Genomic DNA, 22,873 nt, shown 5'->3' with positions numbered 1-22,873 from the left:
GACATCTTTTGTTGGACCAACTTCTGTTGGTGAGAGAGACAAGCTTTTAAGCTTACACAGAGCTCTTCTTCAGGGCTGGGAAAGGTATTCAGTATCACAGCTAAATACAAAGTGACATAGATTGTTTACCATAAGTAGTTAGCACATACACCTCTATCCCTATAGAATGCTGTCTTCGGGAGCCAAAAAAATCTTACCACATTATAGGTGAAACCGCGTTATATCGAACTTGCTTTGATTCACCGGAGTGCGCAGCCCCGCCCCTCTGGAGCACTGCTTTACCGCGTTATATTCAAATTCGTGTTATATTGGATCACGTTACATGGGAGTAGAGGTGTATTTCAATAGCCCATTCAAGGTGAAGCGGCCCATGAACACCCCTCCAGTCATAGGGGGGAAACAAAGCAGCTAACAACACCGCCCACCAACTGCCTTCCCTGCCCTCTTCCTTTGACTGGAGGGATATTAACAGGCCACTTTACCCTGAACGGTTGCCCATCTTGTCTCTCTAATAACCGAGCACTGAAACAGTTACAACTGCACTTTTATCATGGGTAGTCAATAGGTGGATCATGGGCCAAATCCAGACTGTCAGACACTTCCAAACAGACTGCAAAATCTTATTATTTACTTATTGTTATTGTTATTATTTTTGTATTATTTTCTCTGGAATCTAGACCTTGAATATACCTTGACCAAGAAGTTTGAACCTTGACAAAAAATAATTGATTACCCCCGCCTTTTATCCTTCAAAGTTGTCAGGACACATGTAAATATATTCGACATTCAGTAAACCACGCTGAAAATGTCTTAAGAGTGGACACCACACTGTTTGCCTGCTTTTTACATTACTCAGGATGATGTGCTTTGCCTATCAGATTAACCTTTTTAGTAAGAAAATGCGTAAGAGATTTTATTAAAACTGATATTTGAAAGGGGAAAATAAAGGCTGAAAAGAAACTTTTTGGTTTTATTTTAAATATAAGGTTTCTTTTTTTAGTAAGGATTTGAAAACATGAGTTATAGTGATAGACTCAATTTATTTAGCTTAACAACAGGAAGGTTAAGGGGTGAATTGATTACAGTCTATATGTATCTATATGCAGAACAAATATTTAATAATGGACTTTTAAATCTAATACAGAACAAAATTTAATCCAACAACTGAAAGTTGAAGCTAGACACATTCAGAATAGAAATGAGGTGTACATTTTTATCGGTGAGAATACTAAATCATTGGAACAATTTACCAAGTGTTGTAGGGGATTCTCCATCAGTGACAATTTTAAAATCAAGATTGGATGTTTTTCTGATATGCTCTAGGAATTATTTTGGGGAAGTTCTATGGCCTGTGTTATACAGGAGGTCAGACCAGATAATCAAAATGGTCCCTTCTGGCCTTGGAATCTACGAATAAGTACAAAATCAAAAAGACAAGGCTTCAAGGTATGTATGTAGGGTAATAGTCCAAATTCTGGTCTTCCTTGCACTGTGACTGAGAGCAACATTTGGCCCTGCTGTCTGTGCTACAAAACAAAAGTTAAAAAAGGGAACCGTGGACATAGTTACTCGTTTACAGGTAGATGAAATAATAGTAATAAAAAGCACCCACAAGAATATAATATTCTTTCACAAGAAATTTCAGTCCAATCCATTAAAAAACCTTTACAACACACTCAGTTTCAAATATCTCCCAAAACACTGTCATCCAATCTATTATTTTTGATACTGTTCAAGTTGAATGGCCTCCATACCAACTTATTTCTGTTTCAATTTACCATCTTAAGACTCCACAGTATTTTCTCTTTCATTCAGGATTTTACCTTGCAGCTTCACTGGGCTCATCTGTGGCATTCTTCAATAGAATATTTATGAGGTAACACTAAAACAATAAAAATTAATTAGAACAAACACTTTTTCCACAGATTACTTCTCTATTAATTCAAGTGTGTTAGATATCTAATTCGGACTGTGTCACAAGTGAAATAAATTTGGTAGTTTCAGTACACTCTTTCTAAGGGATATTTGTTTCATATCATATTTTGACAAAAGTGAGAGCCATCCTGGTTACAGCCAACATTTATAAAATTGGGTGGATGACTAAGTACTTACATTCAAATGTCAGCATCCAAACTGAAGTCGGCTGATTTTCAGAATTGCAGAGCACCCATTGGTCTCATTGGGAGTGCTCAGCAAGTCTGAAAAGTCAAAGTAACTTTTAATAGCCTAACTAGGGATTTATAGGATAGATTCACAAAGAAATGTAGGTGTAGGTGTAGTGATGCTGAGTGTCTCCATGTCTAACCTTTAGGTGCCTAGAAAATTGCTGGGATTCACTAAGCCTGAGTTCAGGCCTAGGCCTGGGGATGGGGGGGACACATACCAGAGCAAAACTGATTTCTCTCTCTAGTAAATGTACATTGTTTCATATTTTAATATAATATGGAAAATAAATATATGTCTCTGTGCATAGCCCAGTCTGTCAATGATGTACATATATCTATGGAACAGATTCATTACATCATAATAAAAATAAATCACTTTTTTATAATTTGAGATTTAAATGATTTGACTGACAGAAATAAACAGCACCTGATTTTAGCTAGTTCTCCTTCCTTTAAATTAAAAAATTAACTTCACAAGTTGAAACATTTACACTATATTTTTAGCTCAGTGCTAAAAATGATTTGTAAAATTAAGGAAGTATCACTTATCAATTAATGTATGATCATTTATTTAATACATGATACAAAATCAAATTATTTAACCAAATGTAAAACTTCACTAGATTAAATAAGGATTTACTAATATAATTTTACTTTAACATCTGCAGCTCCTGTGATGATTTCATCAGCTTCAGGGATGGGTTGTAATAGAGGGATTTCTTGGTAGATATTTGGAAAGCAAACAAGAGAACCAAGAATGGTATGAGCTTCTGAGCGAGGGGCCTAAAGGAAAAAATGCAAACATAATATATGTTATTTTTTCCAATAAGCTATAAAAAGGACATTTTAAAGAATGGTGATGCTGTGTAACATTATCAAAGAGAATCAAAGTTCTTTGTACTTGATCACATTTCTCTTCTGCTCTTTTCTCCCTGAATATGTACAATACATTAAAATATACCCTCAATAGTAATCAGGCATTACCTTTGCATACTCAGCAGAAAGTTTTGGTTTTATTATCATACATACTGCTCCTCCCATCATTTCCTCCTATTTCCATTTTCAGATGGTCTTTAGGGTCAGTAGTTTGGAAAGAAGAGGCAAGCAACTGCTTCTGTAGGATCTAGCTCTCTCTGACTGACCACACTGACCACTCTTGGAAATTAGGCCATTACATCCCACCTCAGGGTTAAATTTTCATTGATTCTCATCTGTTGTTCATGCGCAATGCTTTATTGTCAACTCTTCTGGATAATTCTGTAGCATCACAGTTCTGTGGTTATCCGTGCTACTTAGAATCGAGTCAAATATATATGTAATACAGTAGAACCTCAGAGTTACGAACACCAGAGTTACAAACTGACCAGTCAGCAACCACACACCTCATTTGGAACTGGAAGTACACAATGAGGCAGCAACAGAGACCAAAAAAACCCCAAACAAATACATTACAGTACTGTGTTAAACATAAACAACTAAACAGATAAAGAGAAAGCAGCATTTTTATTCTGCATAGTAAAGTTTCAAAGCTCTACAAAGTCAACTTTCAGTTGTACACTTTTGAAAGAACAACCAGAATGTTTTGTTCAGAGTTATGAACATTTCAGAGTTATGAACAACCTCCATTCCTGAGGTGTTCGTAACTCTGAGGTTCTACTATAATTGGAAACTACAAGATGTGCGCTGTGATGTGGAAGTGTCCAAAATGTTAAGACACTTTCATGCAGTATCATATCAATAACAATTTGTGCATACATTATGCTGCATGCATTACAAATAAAATACTGCATTTAGTTTTACTCCATTAACTCCAAAACATAAGCCTCACCCTTTAAAAATGGATATTAACATAAAGATCTCATTTTAGATCAGTTCTAAGATTTGGGGAGCCTACTTTTCATACCTAAATGCCTAAATAGGCTGTCCAAATCCCGTATTTGGAAGCTGAAACACACAGTTAGATATATAAAAATGTCTATTTTATGTGCCTATGTGCAGATTTGAGCATCTAATTGTAGAATTTGGATCCAATGTTTGAAAATTAGACTCCCATGCACTAGATGCTAAAAAGTGACTATACAATAAAAAATTAGAAGCCTGTTGATATACTTGGAATGCCCAAGTAAACAGAGAGACAAATATCACATTTACCTTTAAATATTTGTCTTTGAAATTTTGTGTTAAATATTCACTCTTTATACCTATCTAGGATAAGGAAAAAAAAATTATTTACTAAATGTTTCTCTTAACCTAGTTATCTGATACATTTAGCATATATGTTGGTAGTTACTGATGTTTATAATTTGAACTCAACCTATAAACTGATACATATTTACAATCCCTAAATCTAGCTATCTGACTCTAGGTTTTTAGGCAGTTCTCATCAACATGGTATCTCAGTGCCGTAACTCTAACTTATTTAAGAAGTCTGTGCTTTGGACCTCTTATTTTGTTTACTATAACTTTCCCTTCTCCGGCAACTCCCCACTTACTACCTCTCTGCTTTTTTCCCTCTTCAGGTGCTTAATTTATGTTACTCTCATGTACCTATGACATCAAATTCCCCATGAAGCACTCCACTACTACAAATGTAATTACTTTACTTGGAAATGGCCTGTGCTACCTTGTTCCAAGTTTCCTTCTACACCCCATCTCTACTCCCTAGTGTCCTCCAAATCCTCCCCTAATTTTTCCACTCTGCTTTGCACTCTTTCCTGCTTGGAATGACTTGTCTAACAAATACATCCTTGCCCTTCCTCCTCCAAGTGCTTCTTTAAAATCAGTTTCTTCTAGGAATCCTCCCTATCTTGTTTCTGCTCTCCAGTCTCTTCACATCCATCCTCACTTGTTCTATTTATTTTCATTTTTTGCTATGTCTTTGATTGTCAGTGTTTCTGTCCAGGGAACTTGTCTAATGTATTTTGTACAGTAGTGTAGAGATTTATGGCACACTACAAAACAATCTTAATAACGTACAAAACAGAAAGGAATCTATTTGTTATGGGTTTTTTTATGCAAAATAATTTAATGTAACTATTCTCTAGATAAACTTTCTCTGCATTTGAACTGCAGTGTTACAGAACCAAATTTAATCAAACTTGATACAAGTTAAAAAAAATTGCTCTTAGGTCAGGGTCAAGCATGGAAAATGTCAGCCTACATTTTAGGTATTAATTTTGCTCTCTAATCTAATATTTCCATCTATGGCCTGACCGAGAAAGTTCATATGCGTTTGGTATACTCCTGCACCCATGTGAAGATTCCTCGATACTAATGGCTCCAACCTCATGTATGAGCTTTCGGCACCATCATTGCAGTATCAAAGTGTCACAGTTATGGCTGCAAAAAACAATCACCCAAACCAACCAACCTCCCCCCACATACATACACAAAACTGTGCATGGGTCTTGAATGGAAATTCAACATTTACAGTAACATTGATAGCATGACACTAGAAAGAGAGCATAGAGCACACACTAGTGTAAACCATATAAATAGACCAGGTATACCACAAAATGTTTATTATGGAAAGCTTTATTCTAATTAAACTGCCCAAGAACACTAAGGGCAAATGGATATTTGTGCATTAAGTATATTAATTAATTCTGTAATCTTTCAAATAAAAATATTGCATAGCAAGTATGAAATGGTTTGTGCCATATAGATGTTTTGTCAGAGGAAGGAATTCTTTATTTTTTATTTTTTTTTTTTTTTTTACATATTTACATGGTGTTCTGTAGTACTTACTAGCTCCGCAAGCTTTTGATCAATAATCAGGTTGGTTAATTTTTGTGATAACTCTGTACAAAATTGACAAAAAGTGAACTAAAACTGATGGCTGTAAATCCAGGGATAACCCCAAAAAACTCATGTTATGGACAATTGGGGCAAAATGTTTCACCATTTGAATTCTGCTGAAAAAAAGAGCAGGTGATCTTTCTTCTTCTTTAACTCATACTCTGTCCCTAGCTATTGCAGCTAACATACCTCTTCACAACAATCTAAAGTTGCAGAAGAACATGATTATACTAGTTACCAACACAGAGAAAGAATATCCTTGTTCCGATGTCCCATTCTTATGCCCTAGTTCTCCTGCTTTTGCAGGCTTGTCAGACATTTAAACTTATTTTAGCCTGCCAGTAATAGTTTTGTATTTTATTTGGTTCACATTGTTATTAAACAGTTATAAAATGTAGGAAAATCTGCATTTGTTATGAGAAAGCTTTGTGTTTTCAATATTCATTTCTTGTAGAAAGCTAATGAGATTCTGAAACCCAAGTCTTGCTTTAAGTGTGTAAATGTGCTGCAATATTAGTGAGGATATGATTTCTCACACTTTGGCCTTTTGATGAAACACCTTTGCAATACTAGTATGTCACCTTATACTACAATTTCACACGTCAGCTGCCATGGTATCTGCCCCGAGAGCCCAGTTTCACATTGCACTAATGAGTCAACACCTGTTAGAGTAGAGAAATCTGAACCTTGTTAGCGACTGTGCACTCTCTTGGGAACTTGGATGTTGAGCATTGTCATACTCACCTCCAACATGTCTGTACTAAGGACTCTGGCTGCAGCTGTGATGAAGTCTCCTATCAGCATTGTAAAACCAGGTAAACCCAAGAAGAAAAAGCAAGATGGGCAGTGTTTTATGACGGTATTTAAAATATCCTGAAAAGAAGGAGACTTCTCTCAATTTTTATAGAAAATATTTGAGAATATTTATCATTGCATTTTATAATGATATTATTGGTAACAGAAATTAAGTGCTTAATACTTGATATATAAAACACAAATATTCATATAATGGAGCACCCCAATACATTGATCTCGTTTACTATTCTGTCCTCGAGGCACACACCTCCTGGAATGGTTTCCAATTTCTGTAATATTTCAATTCTTACTCCCTTTGAGAAAAACTGATAGGTTTCTTTATTTAGAAAGATATTGAAAAGGAAACATCTATTTATAAGATGATGCGTTTTATGTTTATTAGATGTACTAAAACATTCAACTAGTTCGTAAGTTTATGATAAACAGATATACCATTAGAAATGGACCACAAAATCATTTTATTCAAGCTTCCATAGCTATATAACATTAATGAAGTTACACTAGCTATTGTCCTTGTTTCTGAGTAGTTCAAGACAATAACCTACAACCATTATTAAAACTTTAGTATGACTGCTTCATAGGAACACACAAATGTCAAACAAAAAGTACCTGGGCATAGCAAAGAGAAAAAGACAGTAACTGAGAAATCTTTGTTTAACTTTTACCAGAAATCACACCTACCTGTTACCATAATAAACTAGATAGGAGTAAACATTTTTTCATGAATTACCATATATACTCGATCATAATCCAGTTCGTTTATAAGCCGACCCCCCCCATCCAAGACGGATAAGTAAAAATGGAAAATTTTTATGATCCGTTCATAAGCCAACCCGATAATACAGGCTCCCAGGTCATGAGGATAAGCCGCTGGCAGGCTGAGATGGTTTGTTTACCTTGAGTGCCTGCAGGCACGGAGGTAAACTTAAGTAAATGAAGTGTCCCGGAGTGCCAGCTGCTTACCCTGATGGGCCAGGCCAGCAACTGGTGGGGAAATTATTTTTGGGAGAAGAAGCTGGAGGTCAGCGGAATAACCCCTGTGACCACCCCCTACATGACCCTACCCCTAGCCTGGGATCCCACACTCTCCCCATCCCATCCCACCTTATCTGGGGAGGATGTCTCTGGCCTGGCTGGAGCTGCTCTGGCAGGCTGGGCAGCGCGGCCGCAGCCTGCTCCAGTGGGCCAGACTGGGCAGCACGGTCACAGCATATTCCAGCGGGCTGGGCAGCACGGCTGTAGCGTGCTCTGGTGCCTGGGCAGTGTGGCCACAGCCTGTTCTGGGGGGCAGTGCCGAGCGGCTCAGCTGCAGCCTGCCAGTCCCGGAGCTTCAGCTGCTTCAGAGGCTGGTGGGAGAGCAGCGTGGCCAGAAGCAGAGAGACTCTGGCCCTACCTCTTCCCTTCTGGCTGCGCTGCCTCTCCTTGCTCCCTCTGTTGGGGGAGGGGTCGTGTCCCACCTCTCCTTTTCTATACCCGTTCATAAGCCAACCCCCTTCTCTGGTGCTTCCCTTTACTACTAAAAAAGTTCAGCTTATGAACAAGTATATGTGGGTATTTCATATGCTAAAGGGAAGTCTGCATTAAGTTTAAGGGGTAGTACACCATCAAAAAGCATTGCTGCCACACACACACGTATTGCAAGCACACACTTTTTGGAGTGAGAATTTTTTCATTCCTTTTCCTTCTGCTCAATTTTTTCACTGGCTGTCCTTATCGAGAAATGATCCCAACAAGGTTTGAGTTGAAGTTCCAAACCTACAAAACTTGAGTGGGTTCAAAATTAAACACAATGTTTGCATAAACCCTGACTGCAATTATTACTTTTTCCAAAGAATGAGGTAGTTGATTTCCATAGACGTTCAAAACCATTCTCATTCCTACTAAAAGATTAAAGAAAAAACTTACTCAAGAAAATGATTAGTCTCCCTCCTTTCCCCACAACATTTTTAATGCACTAAAGAAGGCCTGAACTTATTTTAAAACAAAATATTTTCCCGCTTGATTTTTAAATTTGAAATAAAGATTTGTCTATCTTAGAATAGTCCATCAGAAGCTTAAAAACTAGCAAGAATTTGACATCACTGGTATCAAGGAAGTGAAACTTGATAGATAGTTTGAATAAAATTATTTATCCTGTTTAAAACTGTTTTAAATGTCACTTATTTAAACAAAAACACCTGAGAAAAACTCGCTTTATTAAGGATTCACCATTTCCATCCTTTCGATTAAGATCCGAGAAAGTTATCAATCTACATTAATTCTGAAACTTCCAGTTAGCCTCAAGAACAATGAAGACCAGATTTGACATTTCTGAGATTTGGAAATTAAAAAGAAAGTAGTCTTCATACACATCATAAATAAGCAAAGAGAGCATAAACTCAGTCTTTTTTCCACTTGCAGATCATTCTTTTAAGTTACATCAGTATTCTGCAAAACATTCTAGAAGTCTGAGCAACAACTATTTATTGTTTCTCCTTTAAAATATTTACATTAGCATACTGTGAAATGATAAACTAGCCTGTCCGTTATAAAATTAAGAGATCATTTTTAATTTTGGCATTGCAGAAGATAGTGTTTTCATCTCTGAATGACCACAATGCCACTCAAGTTAATGTTTAAACTAGTTTTAATCACTTCCTTTGATACATTTTAAAGTCAATATCAGTCAGTGCAAACATTCTAAAAGACTGAGCAGATGGATGCTGCAGCTCATAAAGTGGGTGGTAAACTCATGCTCTGAGGGAAGAACAAAAGATCCACCCTTTTTTTCATAATTAAGGGGCTGATTAATGCATTGGGCTCCTCACAACACACCTGTAATTACTAACAGAGGTAGGTATTGTACTGTGCTCTGTCTCTGAATATCAGGCATCAAGCTATACAGCAGCAGATGGGCATACACTTCTGCTGACATATGCTACAATAAAAAAATGCATGCAAACCTGGCTTAAAAGGTGGCAGAATGTAGCAGATTTGTTGAACACCACAAACAACTGCATTAACTTTGTCCTGCTTTCATTAATTCCATCTGTTCAAGTTAGATATTAAACCAAATCTTTATTTTTTGTTTTGAAATCTTTAAAAGTTGGCTGTGGAAACTACTGGGTGCAGGGCTTTGTATGGACGAAATGTCTGTGAGCCTCCTGAGGAGGCTTCAAAGATTCAATAAACACCCAGTCATTTGGGTATTTATCCAAGCTGAACCTGAACCTTTAGGAGGATCATCCTTTACTAATGTCTACTGCGTGGTGGTGATTAGGTTAAGAAAGCACTGTACACATGATTATGAAGCTCTAACTTTGGTCCTTTTTATGTCACCCTTTGTAAATAAGCAAAGGAAGAAACTAATATAAATGGAAGACAAAGCTGTAGGTCTGAGAATACAATTGCAATATAAAACAAGATGATGCAACTTTAGCACCGGATTTGTTTTTACATTGCATTTTTCTAAACCAGGGGTAGGCAACCTATGGCACGGGTGCCAAAGGCGGCATGCGAGCAGATTTTCAGTGGCACTCACAATGCCCGGGTCCTGGCCACCGGTCCGGGGGGCGCTGCATTTTAATTTAATTTTAAATGAAGTTTCTTAAACATTTTAAAAACTTTATTTACTTAGGCACAACAATAGTTTAGTTATATATCAAAGACTTATAGAAAGTGACCTTCTAAAAACGTTAAAATGTTTTACCGGCACACGAAACCTTAAATCAGAGTGACTAAATGAAGACTCAGCACACCACTTCTGAAAGGTTGCTGACCCCTGTTCCAAACAATGCAAGAATTTAGTTACAGATGCCATAATGTTTGCTGCTGAAGAAACACAGTAAAGTATCTTTTACACATTTAAAAAAAAAAAAAGATTTTTTCCCCCTGAAGTAAGAAGTCAGAAAATGTCTATAAAGTTGTTTTAAAAAAGACTGCTTTTACAGTGGAGTGACCCTCAGCTTCTCTTTTTCACTATTCACACTCAGGATTTGCAATTTTACAACACACGTCATGCTCCTGGGTGATGTGGCAGGCTCATAGCTATTGGCACCAAAGTTATCTATGTACAATTGAGTAAAAGACAGTTTACACTCAGTCTTCGACTGTATGTCAGTTTCCACAGCCAAATTCTGATCTCAGTGATACCAGTGTAAATCCAGGATGGTTCTATTGACTTGGTTAACATTAATCCTGTTTTATACCAATATAAATAAAATCAGAATCTGCAAAAAATAGGAAAAAGGCTTCTGCTTTTCTTAAAATTAATATTAATATTATAACCTTAAAAATGCAAAGTTTGTCAAATTTTATCTCTAATTTCCTGATTAACACACTTTTGTGCATTATACACCCAGTGATAAAAGCTAGATTTTATGTAGTAATACAGTAGTTTGCAGCTTATCAAAAGATTCAGGTTTATGAGAAAGCAACCAAGTGAGAACATCTGTCCTTTATCAGTGATCTTGCAAAAATCAGGTAATTCAAACAGAGGCAAGTTGTTTCCTTCCCTTCCAAGCACGGTTCTATAAATGTAAACTGTATTCAGCAGCTTACAGCCTAGTAAATGAATCACTTTAATTGAATGCTATGTACACAGTAACTGGAAAAACACAAGCAATAAGAAAAACATATGGTGATGGCAATAGAAATTGGTTTACTCATTTTGTACAGTGTTGTTTCTTTACTTCTTTCATAATTGACCTTTAGAAGGATAAATGTGTAAAATAATTTTGGTTTATTATGGCTTCAAACCTTTCAACAATTACACAAAATGAAAATCTAAAATGAAGTATTCATTCTGGAAGCATTTCCATTGTTTACATAATTGCACAGCTATAATTTAGTGTTCACGTTGTTATGGAAAAGTGAAAAAAAATAACCATTATGGACTATTTCAATTCCAAATGCTTCACTGTAGTGTCAAAAATGGAAAAAAAATCCCGATTATGTCAGTCTAAAATGGATTAACCCTATAATTGACAACATAACGTATTTCAATACAGAGTATTCTAGTAGTGAATAAAATAACATCATATGGTCATCACCATCCCTCTGAGTGTGTGAAAAAAGTGTTTACGCAAGTTCATTGGAAGGTCAATTATAAAAATATTCTTCACTTAGTTTTTGCTCAGGCTATTGCAGATTATAGGTGTAACAAAATAGCTTGCCATCTGTCTTTATCAGGTTTCCCAACTGTTCCTCATCAGGAACAAGCTGGGTTTTTCACTTAAAGTTCACCTTGTTCTTCAGTGAGATATCACCAGGGACTGGAATTTACAAAAAGGAAAATATCCATCACAAAATTGCTCTGTTTTCAATTTTTTTTTAACAGGAAAAAATACTTAAATATGCTGGTTTTTGAGTTTCCCAGAGAAGATTTTCTGTCCTTTTCCTTTTTCAGTGTTTCAACAGAGCTACTATATGGTCTGAATAGACAAAGGATAAACCAGATGAAATTCTTGATAAAGGCATCCTCACTATTGTAGCTACAATGACATTTTTGGTTTCTAAAACATTAATCTAGTTTCAACAAAGATGTACAAAGAATTTTAACTCACATGAAGTAAGAGGATTATTTTGATAGAAGAGCCATTGAAGTCTGTCACTTAAAAGTACACTCAAAACAGTAATAGGTACTAAAATGTATATTCATCTAGCTGAAGGGAACGATGTTAACATTATATATGGTCAATACTTTGAAGCTGGTGACCCAGAGAAGTCAGCATGAGGAAAAAGAGTGCTTAATTAGGGAAAAGAATGGAACTAGACACGGAACCAGGGATGACTGCAGAGAAAAGGGATAAGAACATAAGACCGTAACAACGGTCATACTAGGTCAGGCCAAAGATTTATCTAGCCCAGTATCCTGTCTTCCGACAGTGGCCAATGCCAGGTAGCACACAGGGAATGAACAGAACAGGGAATCATCAAGTGATCCATTCCTTGTGGCCCATTCCCAGGTTCTGGATGGATCTTGGTGCCAGCCTGAAGGATCAGGGGCATAAAGCAGAAGAGACTTCAGAGTTTGAAAGAGGAGTGAAGAGATATAAGGAAGAATTAACAAATTCCTGGGCAAAAAAGGGGGTGGGAGGGAAGGGCAGGGATGTGGGTTTAAACAGCTGGGAAGCAAAGGTACAGAAGAGACTGGTGAGGCCTTCAGCATAAGAACTGATTAGCAAGGAAAGGTAAAGTTATTTACCAAGGACAAGGGCAGAGATGAGAGGCAAGCAAGGGAATTTAAATTGTAGCATATGAACATAGCTACCAGGCTCACTCCAGAGTTCCTTGTTTCTGTAACAGACAATTTGCAGCTGGAGGGGAGGGGCTACTAGGTTGATTTATAGGAGCTCTCATTCCCTGGCCTCTGAAGGAGGGTTGGAAGTTGCACCAGGCATTGGTGGAGCAGCTTCATGGAATGGCTTTAAATGTAGCTCTGTGATTCTCTAATACTCTACACATAATACCCATATGTCCGTACAGTAATGTAAGATTTTATTGAAAAAAGGTACACTGCTAAATGCTTATCTAGAAAATAGCATTTTGGGAGAGAAGGGAAGGGGAGAAATTCATTATAACTCTTGGAAGGAAACCAAAATTAATAAAATAATAGAATATGAAAGTCTTATGAAATTCTATTAGTTTTATAAAAACATCAATCTGTAAAGATGAATCTAATACACACAATGGCTTATGGCTTCTAAAATGCCTCAGAACTAAGGGTCCTCATCTGCAACACTTCATCAGCCACATAAATACCTACAAAGAGTACTTTTTCCATGGAGAACAAAAGCAAAGGCTGCTTGCTTATTGTGTCTTTAGAAAACAATGCTCTACCCAGCTAATACATGTTCCAGTAAACAGCACTAATAGCTTGGCAGACTAAAAGATCTACACTGCTCCTCATTGTAATTATAAATAAGAACTTAATAGAAAAAGATATAAAAGCCCACAAGTACTTTTTTTACTTCAAATCAATGGTGATACAAAATAGATAATTTAAAAGGCTTCTATAACAACAGCACTCACATAAAATGCTTCATATTATAAATTAGTAAGCTGCCTAACTAAATCAAACTGACATCTCTCCATATACATTGTTTCTATAGAAGCTTGCTACACAACTACTGTGTTATTTCCTTGCCACAAGTACCAAGAGTATATTTAAAATATGTTTAAAATCCCTCCTCTCACATCTAAATATGCAGACTATATTTATAGACATACGTGGCATAAGTAACTTGTATCAATAATGTTAAGTTCGCTTTTTCTAAGCCTGTTCTGGTCACACTTGTTATTAAAATGAAAAGAAGAAATGAAGTGAAAATCTAACCCTTAACTTTTCAGTCTTCAGCTGTGCAGCACTTTGCTGGCTTACGCTTTCTATATGAAGGAACAAATCCAATCTCTCTGTATTGAAATTTAATCACCAAGTACATCTGTTAACTCAGCAGGGTTTTTTCTTTAGGTTTTAGTTTTATTCTTAACTTCATGGAAGCAAAACATGGTGCAACTGCAATGCTTTCCTGTTGTTCTAAAACTGCAGTTATCACTGAGCATTTCTAAAATCCTACTCTTTAAGAATATTCTTTAATATATTTTCTATCTTAAAATCCCAGCTCCAAAACGGACTGCTCAATTACATTGAGACTGCAGCCATTAAATCTAATTGTTACACCTCCAAATTTGTTATGGAATTCAACCCAAAAGTTTGGAATGTTATCTAACCCATTTGCCCACATCTCAAACATTCTCCTTTGCCCAATGACCATGTATTGTATGGCATATGTTATCAAGGTATTATACTAAGTATATTCATCAATGTCTATAGTTGTGGCAGGAGGCAGAGAATCTCTGAGGGAAACTGACACCAATCAGCTGGGGATTCTTTAAAATAATCTCTCCTTTCAAGTTTAAAAAGAAAAAAACTTTAAATCTGGACAGTGAAGTGACCCTGCTCAAGAAAGGCAGAGGGTTTTATTTATTTAAGAAAATCTAGAGAGACAGTTTCAAATGGCAGCTAGGCACCCAATTCACCCTGAAAGCCCTCCTCAAACTAGATGGTGCAGATCTTGCTATAAATAGCAAGGAGTGAGCCATTAAACCTGTGAAGATTTGGTTAAAGAACAAAAAATCATCCAAAAGATGGAAATGGATCTGGATTTATCTGGAAATTTGTCTGGAAATTTGGAACGAACTGATCCATTCACAAGATTTCTAGTACTTCTGGTTTCAGATGACACCAGGAAATTGCAGAACTATATGAAGCATGTCTTTATTAAGGTTTGTGAAATAATAAAAAATGATTTCTTACCACAGTAAACATGGGTCTTTGAATATACAGAGGCAACATTCTCAAACACGCTGTAGGATCTACACCCTTTTGGATCCCTTCTCTGACCTTTTGGAAGACCTGTGTGCTCCAATGCTTTGCGATCCATCTAGAAAGCCAAACCTATTGAAGCTACAGGTATATCCTTCTGTGGCATTGAATGTTTGAAGCTGAAATCATAAAAGGGCCATGCAGCACTAATCACATCAGACTCTTCTGCAAAACCCCTATGGCAACAGAAGATGGCGGGAAGGTGGTTGGATAGTGTGAAAATGGAGAGGCAACATTTTTGAAGAAACAGTTATTATGGTAAACATTTTTTCTTCTCTGTAGGGCCCCTGAATATTCTTCCTTGTGGAAGATTGGTGAGCAGTAGAATCCTCAAGTGCTAATAAATAAGCAAGCAATAATAGATGTAGATGTCAAGTTGAGAAAGGCAGGCTGTGTAAACGAGTGTACAGAACTCCAGGCAGGAGTCCTACAGATTTCTATGATGAAAACATTTTGAACGCATGTCATCAGTCCCATCTTGGTAGTGGTAGTAAGCTCTAAGACCAAGAGCTACTGACTTCCTTGCTAAAGCATAACATGTCTCAAAGGACATCCTATTCTACTTAGATAATTGTTGCATGTAAACAGTATTCAGGTTATACTAAAGGATACAAAAAAGTCAAAATGCCTTAATCCTACCCAAATAAAAGCTCAAAGCCCTTTTGAAATCTAGCTTATGCTACCTAATTTTCCCCCAAGCAAAAATGAGGTTGTGGGAAGAACACCAGAAGAAAAATGGTCTAAGGTGGAAATTGCACACAATTTTTAGTATAAATTTGGGCAGAAGACATGGAACGTGCATGATACCATGTCCCTGCATGATGCCATGAAAGGAGGATCAGAACTTAAAAGCCTATAGTGCACAGTTCTTCCAGATGTAATTGCAATTAAAAAGCACTGGGCCAGAGTCACAGCTGGAGCAAACTGGCATAGCTCTACTGAAGACAATAGAATGGGATCTCTGACCTTTTGGAAGAGTTTTAACAGACATTTCAGGTGACTAAAACCTGTGTACAGCCATCCACTAGCAGAAGATCGCTTTTTCGGTGTGACAGATGGATCTTGAAAGAGAAGAGGCAGCTGCTGACAAAACAAAATAAATTATACAAACAGACCACGGAGACAGACTTCTGTGGTGTACCTGGAGAAAAAAAGTGACTCCACTTCTCATAACATTTAAGCATTGGTGACTTTCTGGACTGCAGTAGACTCATATGGAATCTCCTAAAGAACATGTGATTTGAGAATTAGACAATGCCCTATGTTCTAGCCCACAAACTGGGACAACTCCAGATCAGACTCAGAGTGTTTTCCTGAGATAGTAGGTTCAATGATACTGATAGAAGAAATGACAGGAGGTCTATGAATGGTCAGTCCCAATTCTTGAACAACAGATTCACCACATACAGTTCCAAGAAACACTTACGTTTCTCTGAAGCTTGTGACTGGGGTTGACTGCCAGCACATGCTTTTTGCCATCCAGATGTAAAGCTATCAGATGCACTTGATGAGGCAAACATTGCTTCCTGATAGGTTTTTTTGAGAGTGAGTACCAGTTTGCTTGTTGATAGACTATATAGATCCTGTGCTGTCTGTTTGCCCTTAAACAAAACCCTTGATGAGTGGTAGGAAATATTTTAGAGCCCACCATTTAAATCTAAAACATTTAAATGGAATTCAGTCTCTTACATGTTCTACGTGTGTGAACACTCAGCTCCTGTGGGATGAGCTCCCCAGCTTTAATTGATGATGACTATCACAAGAGTTCTGGGTGAAGATCTGAAAATTTCAACACACTGTCTGGAAGCTCTCACCAGCGGAAGGTCATAAGGCTTTCAGAAGAACACATGCTAGAGCTGCCATATCATCCACGTTTGGGGTGAATTTTGTTACCTTAGATGGGTACTTGGTAAACAACTTAGTGAAGCAGACATGCCAAAGAACAACACCTTGCACTGATGTTTGGTCCCCCACATAAAAACTAAGATTTTTTGGGAGATTAGGAAAGTGGCATAATTTAAATCAAGAGCCACAATCCAACTGGAGTTAGAATGACAGAAGCTAGCATCAAGCACGTGGAATTTAAATCTTTTGACGAAACTGCTTCGTTTCCAGGAGGCCATCTTTCTTTTTTGCTATAAAGTACTGTAAATAAGAAGCCAAACCTTTTGTCTGGTACTGCTGAGGAACTTCTATGGCTCCCATTCTTAAGAAATGTACTTCTAATCTGAACAGCTTCCAGAGAAAAAACACTGATACGGGAAGGAGTTTAAGCAGTGGAACTGGATCATATTTTGATAAAAAATGAATGGCCTCTAGTGTTGCATCAAATAGCAACTCTATCTCAAGACATCAGGAAACAACCTCCAAAGGTTGGTGGGTGGGGTACAAGGGAAGGAAACTGTTTATGAGTTCATGGGTAACATCAAATTTGAGGCCTTCCTCAAAAATTGCTGCGGTATATTAACATCTTTAACTCCACTAAATAAGGTTTTCCACCACTCTGCTGGAATAACTAAAGGAGACATGGAGTATTTAATTTGATATAAAAGAGGAGAATCCTAATAGTTTCTACAGAATCAAGTGTTAAGAAAAACACCATTCTAGTGTATCATCTTTTCAGAGAGCATTATACAATCAAATCCAGAATACAGATGTGTCAGTTAAAAGAGTATAGTACAATTTGTCTAGCTAGCAAACAAAAAGATTGACATTTAATACACAGTGTACAAAGCATTCGAAATACTCTTAAATAATTTAAAACAAACACCATAACATAGTCAGCCTACTACTGTGGTAGACATAGAACGAAATTTGGTTTGTAACATTGGGATTGTTTTTGTGTCCATTGAAATCAATAGCAAAATTCCCATAGACTTCAGTGATGCAGCATCAGGTGCATAATGCAGCACAACACAAGATTTTAGCATAACATTTATGTATCTATACTTTAGCGTGCGCACAGCATGTTCGCTCTTTTCTGATCTTCTTTCAGAGGTCATTTTTTTCTTTGTAGTATGGCCTAAAACGTAGTGTGTTGCCTGGATTCTTTAGAGCCTGAAAGGAGACTGGAGTGTTTTTCAGTTGAAATCCTTACACTTCTGTCTTGTCAACAGACAAAAGTCTGGTGGCTCCTATTAGCTAGCAGCATCCAGTCCTTTGTTAATAGGAACATAGGAATTCCCACAGTGGATCAGACCTGGTCAAGTACCTGGTCTTTGATGGTGGCCAACACCAGATGCTTCAGAGGAAGGAAGGAAGAACTCAGCAGTAGGCAGATATGGAGTAATCTGTCCCCAGGTTATGTCATCCTAATTTCTAATAATTTGGGACAAATTTAACTCTGAAGTGTGAGGTTTAATATTCCTTCCAAAATTTCTGTTATAGTTATAAATGTGGATATTCTTGTTAACTGTTTTAGTATCCAATCGGTTTTTTGATCTTTCTAAGATTTTACCTCAATGCCATCCTGTGTCAATGAGCTCCATGGTCTAATTAGATGTTGGGTGAAAAAGTATTTCCTTCTATCAGTTTTGAATTTATCACCTTTTAGTTTCACTGAATGTCCTTTTTCTTGTGTTACGAGACAGGAAATAGAGAACTACTAAATCTAACTTCTCTAGATGATTCATTATTTTATATACCATTTATAACATTCCCTCTCATTTCCTCACTAAAATAAACAATCCCAATCTTTTCAATCACTCTTCATGAGAGTTTTTCCAGGAATTTGATCATTCTCGTCACCATTTTCTGAATCCCCTTAATCTTGCAATATCCTTTTTGAGACAGGGTGACCAGTACTGTGCACAGCATCCAGATAAGGCATCCACATAACTGGATTTATATAATGTCATGATAGCTATATTATTCTCCATCCTAATCCTTATGCATCTTAATACCTTTTCAACAGTGAACTTCATTTGCCATTGTGTTGCCCATTCACTAGGCTTGGGTAGGTGTCTCTGAAGTTCCTCAGAGTGCTCTCTGATCTTGGCCAACTTAAAATAACTTTGCATCATCTGCATATTTTGATACCTCACCGCTCACGTCCCTTTCCACATTTTTGTAGGCAGAGCTTGGAGTGCCACCTGTACTTAAGGATGCCATTTATATGACTCTTCAGTTGCTCACAATTTTCCAACCTTTAACTGTTAGGGCTGAAATTTTCCATGGTGGGTGTGCGCCTCAGGTTGAATTGGCGGGGCGGAGCGGAGAGGAAGAGGGACAATTTCAGCAAAAGTTATTCAGCTGTTCCCAAGAATGAGATTAGGGGAAAATATACTGCCCAAGTTAAAAAATTTCTTACAACCATTTTGTTGAGAAGCTCTAGGGCCCCTTCATGATTTACAGCAGTGACTTGAAATTTGGAAGGGGAAAAAATAGCCCCAGTGTCAGGGATGTGCCTTTTGCTACTTCCACAAAAATGGCTCAAGTTTCACCAAATTGTAAGACTCTGAAAAATCTCAGTTCGCGTGCTCAGAAGACGACAGTTTAGCAGCTAAATTCTTTGAAGTATCAATCTGCATTGAACGCGTTGCAGCCCAGGAGTGCCGGGGTTGAGCAGGACATTAATTTGAAATTGCTGTTCCTGGCTGCTGAAATGCAAGGCACTAGAATTGAGAGACTGTCTCTCATGTTCTCAATGCCCCTCCTGGGCCTACACAAGGGGAAGAAGCTGAATTCAAATGCAGAAGCGACAAAAGCTGGACCTAGGAAGGGATGGGGGAAAGGAGAAGGTGGAAGAAGTAGACTGGGACAAAGAGTCTGGGGACATGTAGTGACTGTGTCTAGGAGCTAATAGTGGGTGAGGAAACTAGGACTGAGAGCCAGTGTAAAATGGGGATAATACCACCACTTCACTTCACAGAGGTGATGTGAAAATACATGTATTAATGTTTGTGAAGCACTCAGATGATAAGCTCTATAGTAAAGCTATCAAGAAATTAATAATTCTGTATTCAGAACAGGGTTTGAATAGTTCATAATAAATAAATCACAGAGCCACACATTGATCAATATGGACTAAACAAAATATTGAATAGCTGCTCTTTTCGTAAGCACAGGCAACCCGAATACTGGCATATCTGCAGATCTAAGAGTTGTCTTTGCCACCTACCTTTCTTTTAAGAGAGAGAGAGAGAGAGAGAGAGAGAAAGAGCGTGTGTGTGTGTGTGTGCGCTCGCGCACAGACGTGTAGTTCATTAATATATTTAACACAGGATCTAGTACGGATCCTGGAGGCACCCTACTATTAATCATTTGCTATGACGAAAATTGACCATTTAATCCTACGCTCTTTGTTTTGTCTTTGCCCCACGGCAATACTTTGCCTCTCACCCCTTGAGTATTTAAATTCTTTTGTAGCCTCTTGTGAGGGACCTTGTCAAAGGCCTTTTGAAAGTCTAAATTAGGTCCACTGGTTCTCCTTTATCCACTACTTCACTGACACAGTTCAAAAATTCTAATGGAGTAATGAGACAAGATTTTCCTTTGTAGAAACTGTGTTGGCTAGACACTATCAAACCATGATCTTCCAAGTGTTTTATAATTCATTTTTAATTATTTTAATAGGTCATTCACTCTCCTCAGCTTGTGAGGTCAAACAGGAATTGTTGCCTATAACCAAAGTGTTACAGGTTTTGACCTCTCTCCTGGTATCATGAGTCCAGTAGAGCTTTCAACAACTTGTATATTTCTAAGTTCTTTCCTCATCCCTGAGCTCTCAAAACTGCGGATGTGTAAGACATGCATAACTATCTGCCCATAATAATGGCTTTCTAGACAGCTTCATGAAAACTACTAATCATGCTTAGTAACTAGAGCTGGGTGAAAATTTTTAAATGAATTGTTTTTTCACTGAAAAATGCATTTTTTGGCATCAAAACCAGAATTTATTTCAAGGCAATTCAAATTTTTTCAATTTGATGAAAACATTCCAAAAAAAAAAAAGTAATTGTTTTGGGTTTGAATTGGACTGGATTATTTTTTAGTTCAGTCCCCCAAACTAAAAATTCCATTATTCACTTAACTTTATTAGAAACTACGATAGACTACTTCTAGAATTTTCTGGGCACATCTAGCTGAGTTCCCCTTTCTGCAATTTTCTCTCAGCACACATATATAAACACAAAGGATTCAAACAAATGCATTCCTCTTCCCCTTTCTTTGGGCTTACAAAAGAGAAGTTCAGTATAAACATGTGGAGTATAATGGCATATCAGCCCAATATGCTCTCTATCTTTATATAAAAATTTAAAATTATAAGGTGGGAGGGTATTCCCACACCGTATGTTATGACTAATTCTTATTTTCCACTATACAATATGATTTCTCTAGTCTGAAAAAAGGTGATGCAATTGTTGCATAGGATTGTTCATGTCATTGTACAGGGATGTTTGTTACTAGAGGCAGGTATGGCCAAATTACAGCCATCTCAGTTACATCACTCTCTCTAAGCTAATTGCTAAATCTTAAACTCAGAATGCCTTTGGGAGCTTTGCATAAAACACTCTCTCTTACATTGCTCTTTTATATACCTCAATAGAGGAGACAGACATTTCTGGCAAATTTGAAACATTAGGTCATGTTTGCCATTAATTATACTGTATTAGTGTAAGAACATAAAAGGATATTTTTTAGTTTTATTTCTTTTCTAGCAATATAAAAATCGATAACATATAGAAGAAAAAAATTCAAATTTCACACACATATAGCCCTCAATAACGAGTGCTGTCTTTGCCAGTCTAACTAGAGTTGTGAGAGAAATAAAGTGATAAGCAAAAAAGACAGCATACGTGCTTTAGCTATGAAGTATTGTCCTTACCAATTTAAGAGTACCTTATATGCAGTTATCCAGATAAATATGCATATACATCTGGATGCCTGTGCACCGACATAAACCCAACTGTGTTGGCTGTTCAACTAGTATCTTCTTGCTAATAGTTTCCATGATTTCTTTTCTGAAAGAAAGCTGTCAAACCTCTTTGTCATAATGAAAACCATGCCATCTGTGTTGTGAGCAACTATTCAATAATAGGTTTGCATCTGTGATAAAAGGTTTGTGGGATTTTTGTTTTTAAATAATGAAACATTTCAGAAAAGGCTTATTACTAGTGCCAACTTGCAAGCGGAACCAATGAAACTCTTGATAGCACATTTCAGTGAAAAGGCCCCTGGGCTGTATATTTAGTTAAGTATATAATCACACAAGAACTTTAGCTCAAATAAGCAACATAGTTGTGTAGTGGTCCTCAGTCTTTGTGCTCTCTTGTCACTGTGAGCTTTGAAGACCGGGCACTTGCAGTGCCCGATCACCTGGGGATGTGATATTAGTCACAATATTTGCTTAGATTGTAAGGTCCTTGGGTAAGGACTGTCCTGTATGTTTCTGTATAGTGCTTAGCACAATGAGGCCCTGGGTCTATGATCGGGGCCCGTATGTGCTACCATAATACAAATATTAAGTAACCGTGATATTACTATACTATATAAAAAGTTGTTAGGCATTCATTTAAACAAATCTATTAAATACCACTGACTTGTGTTTTTTTACCAGTATCTACATTATTAATTATATGAGGTTTAATAAGTTGTGCTAGCTCTGCACAGTAATTTGTTTATGACTAAGGCATCATTTAGTTCCCTGAGAAGCATGATTTAAATTCTACCCCAAACGCACTGCATTGTGACACTCCACTGCAGTCATTTTGGGGCATCCCGGGGCAGG

The 22,873-nt window shown here is 37.2% G+C and overlaps 1 protein-coding gene across 3 annotated transcripts in view; it reads right to left on the bottom strand.

Annotated features, from left to right (window-relative positions):
* RALGAPA2 (Ral GTPase activating protein catalytic subunit alpha 2) overlaps positions 1–22,873 on the bottom strand; it is a 309,497-nt gene that overhangs the window by 155,501 nt on the left and 131,123 nt on the right. For all 3 annotated transcript variants that reach the window (XM_050951273.1, XM_050951274.1, XM_050951275.1), the window contains 3 exons: positions 6,708–6,836; positions 2,820–2,948; positions 1,824–1,882 (listed from right to left, as the gene is read on the bottom strand). In XM_050951273.1, coding sequence (XP_050807230.1) covers positions 1,824–1,882; positions 2,820–2,948; positions 6,708–6,836 — 317 coding nt within the window. The remainder of the gene's footprint in view (positions 1–1,823; positions 1,883–2,819; positions 2,949–6,707; positions 6,837–22,873) is intronic.

This window comes from Gopherus flavomarginatus, chromosome 4, assembly GCF_025201925.1.
Source record: "Gopherus flavomarginatus isolate rGopFla2 chromosome 4, rGopFla2.mat.asm, whole genome shotgun sequence".
Taxonomy (NCBI): Eukaryota; Metazoa; Chordata; order Testudines; family Testudinidae; genus Gopherus; species Gopherus flavomarginatus.
Note: the sequence above shows the minus strand (reverse complement) of the source record. Positions and strands in the feature narration are given on the sequence as shown.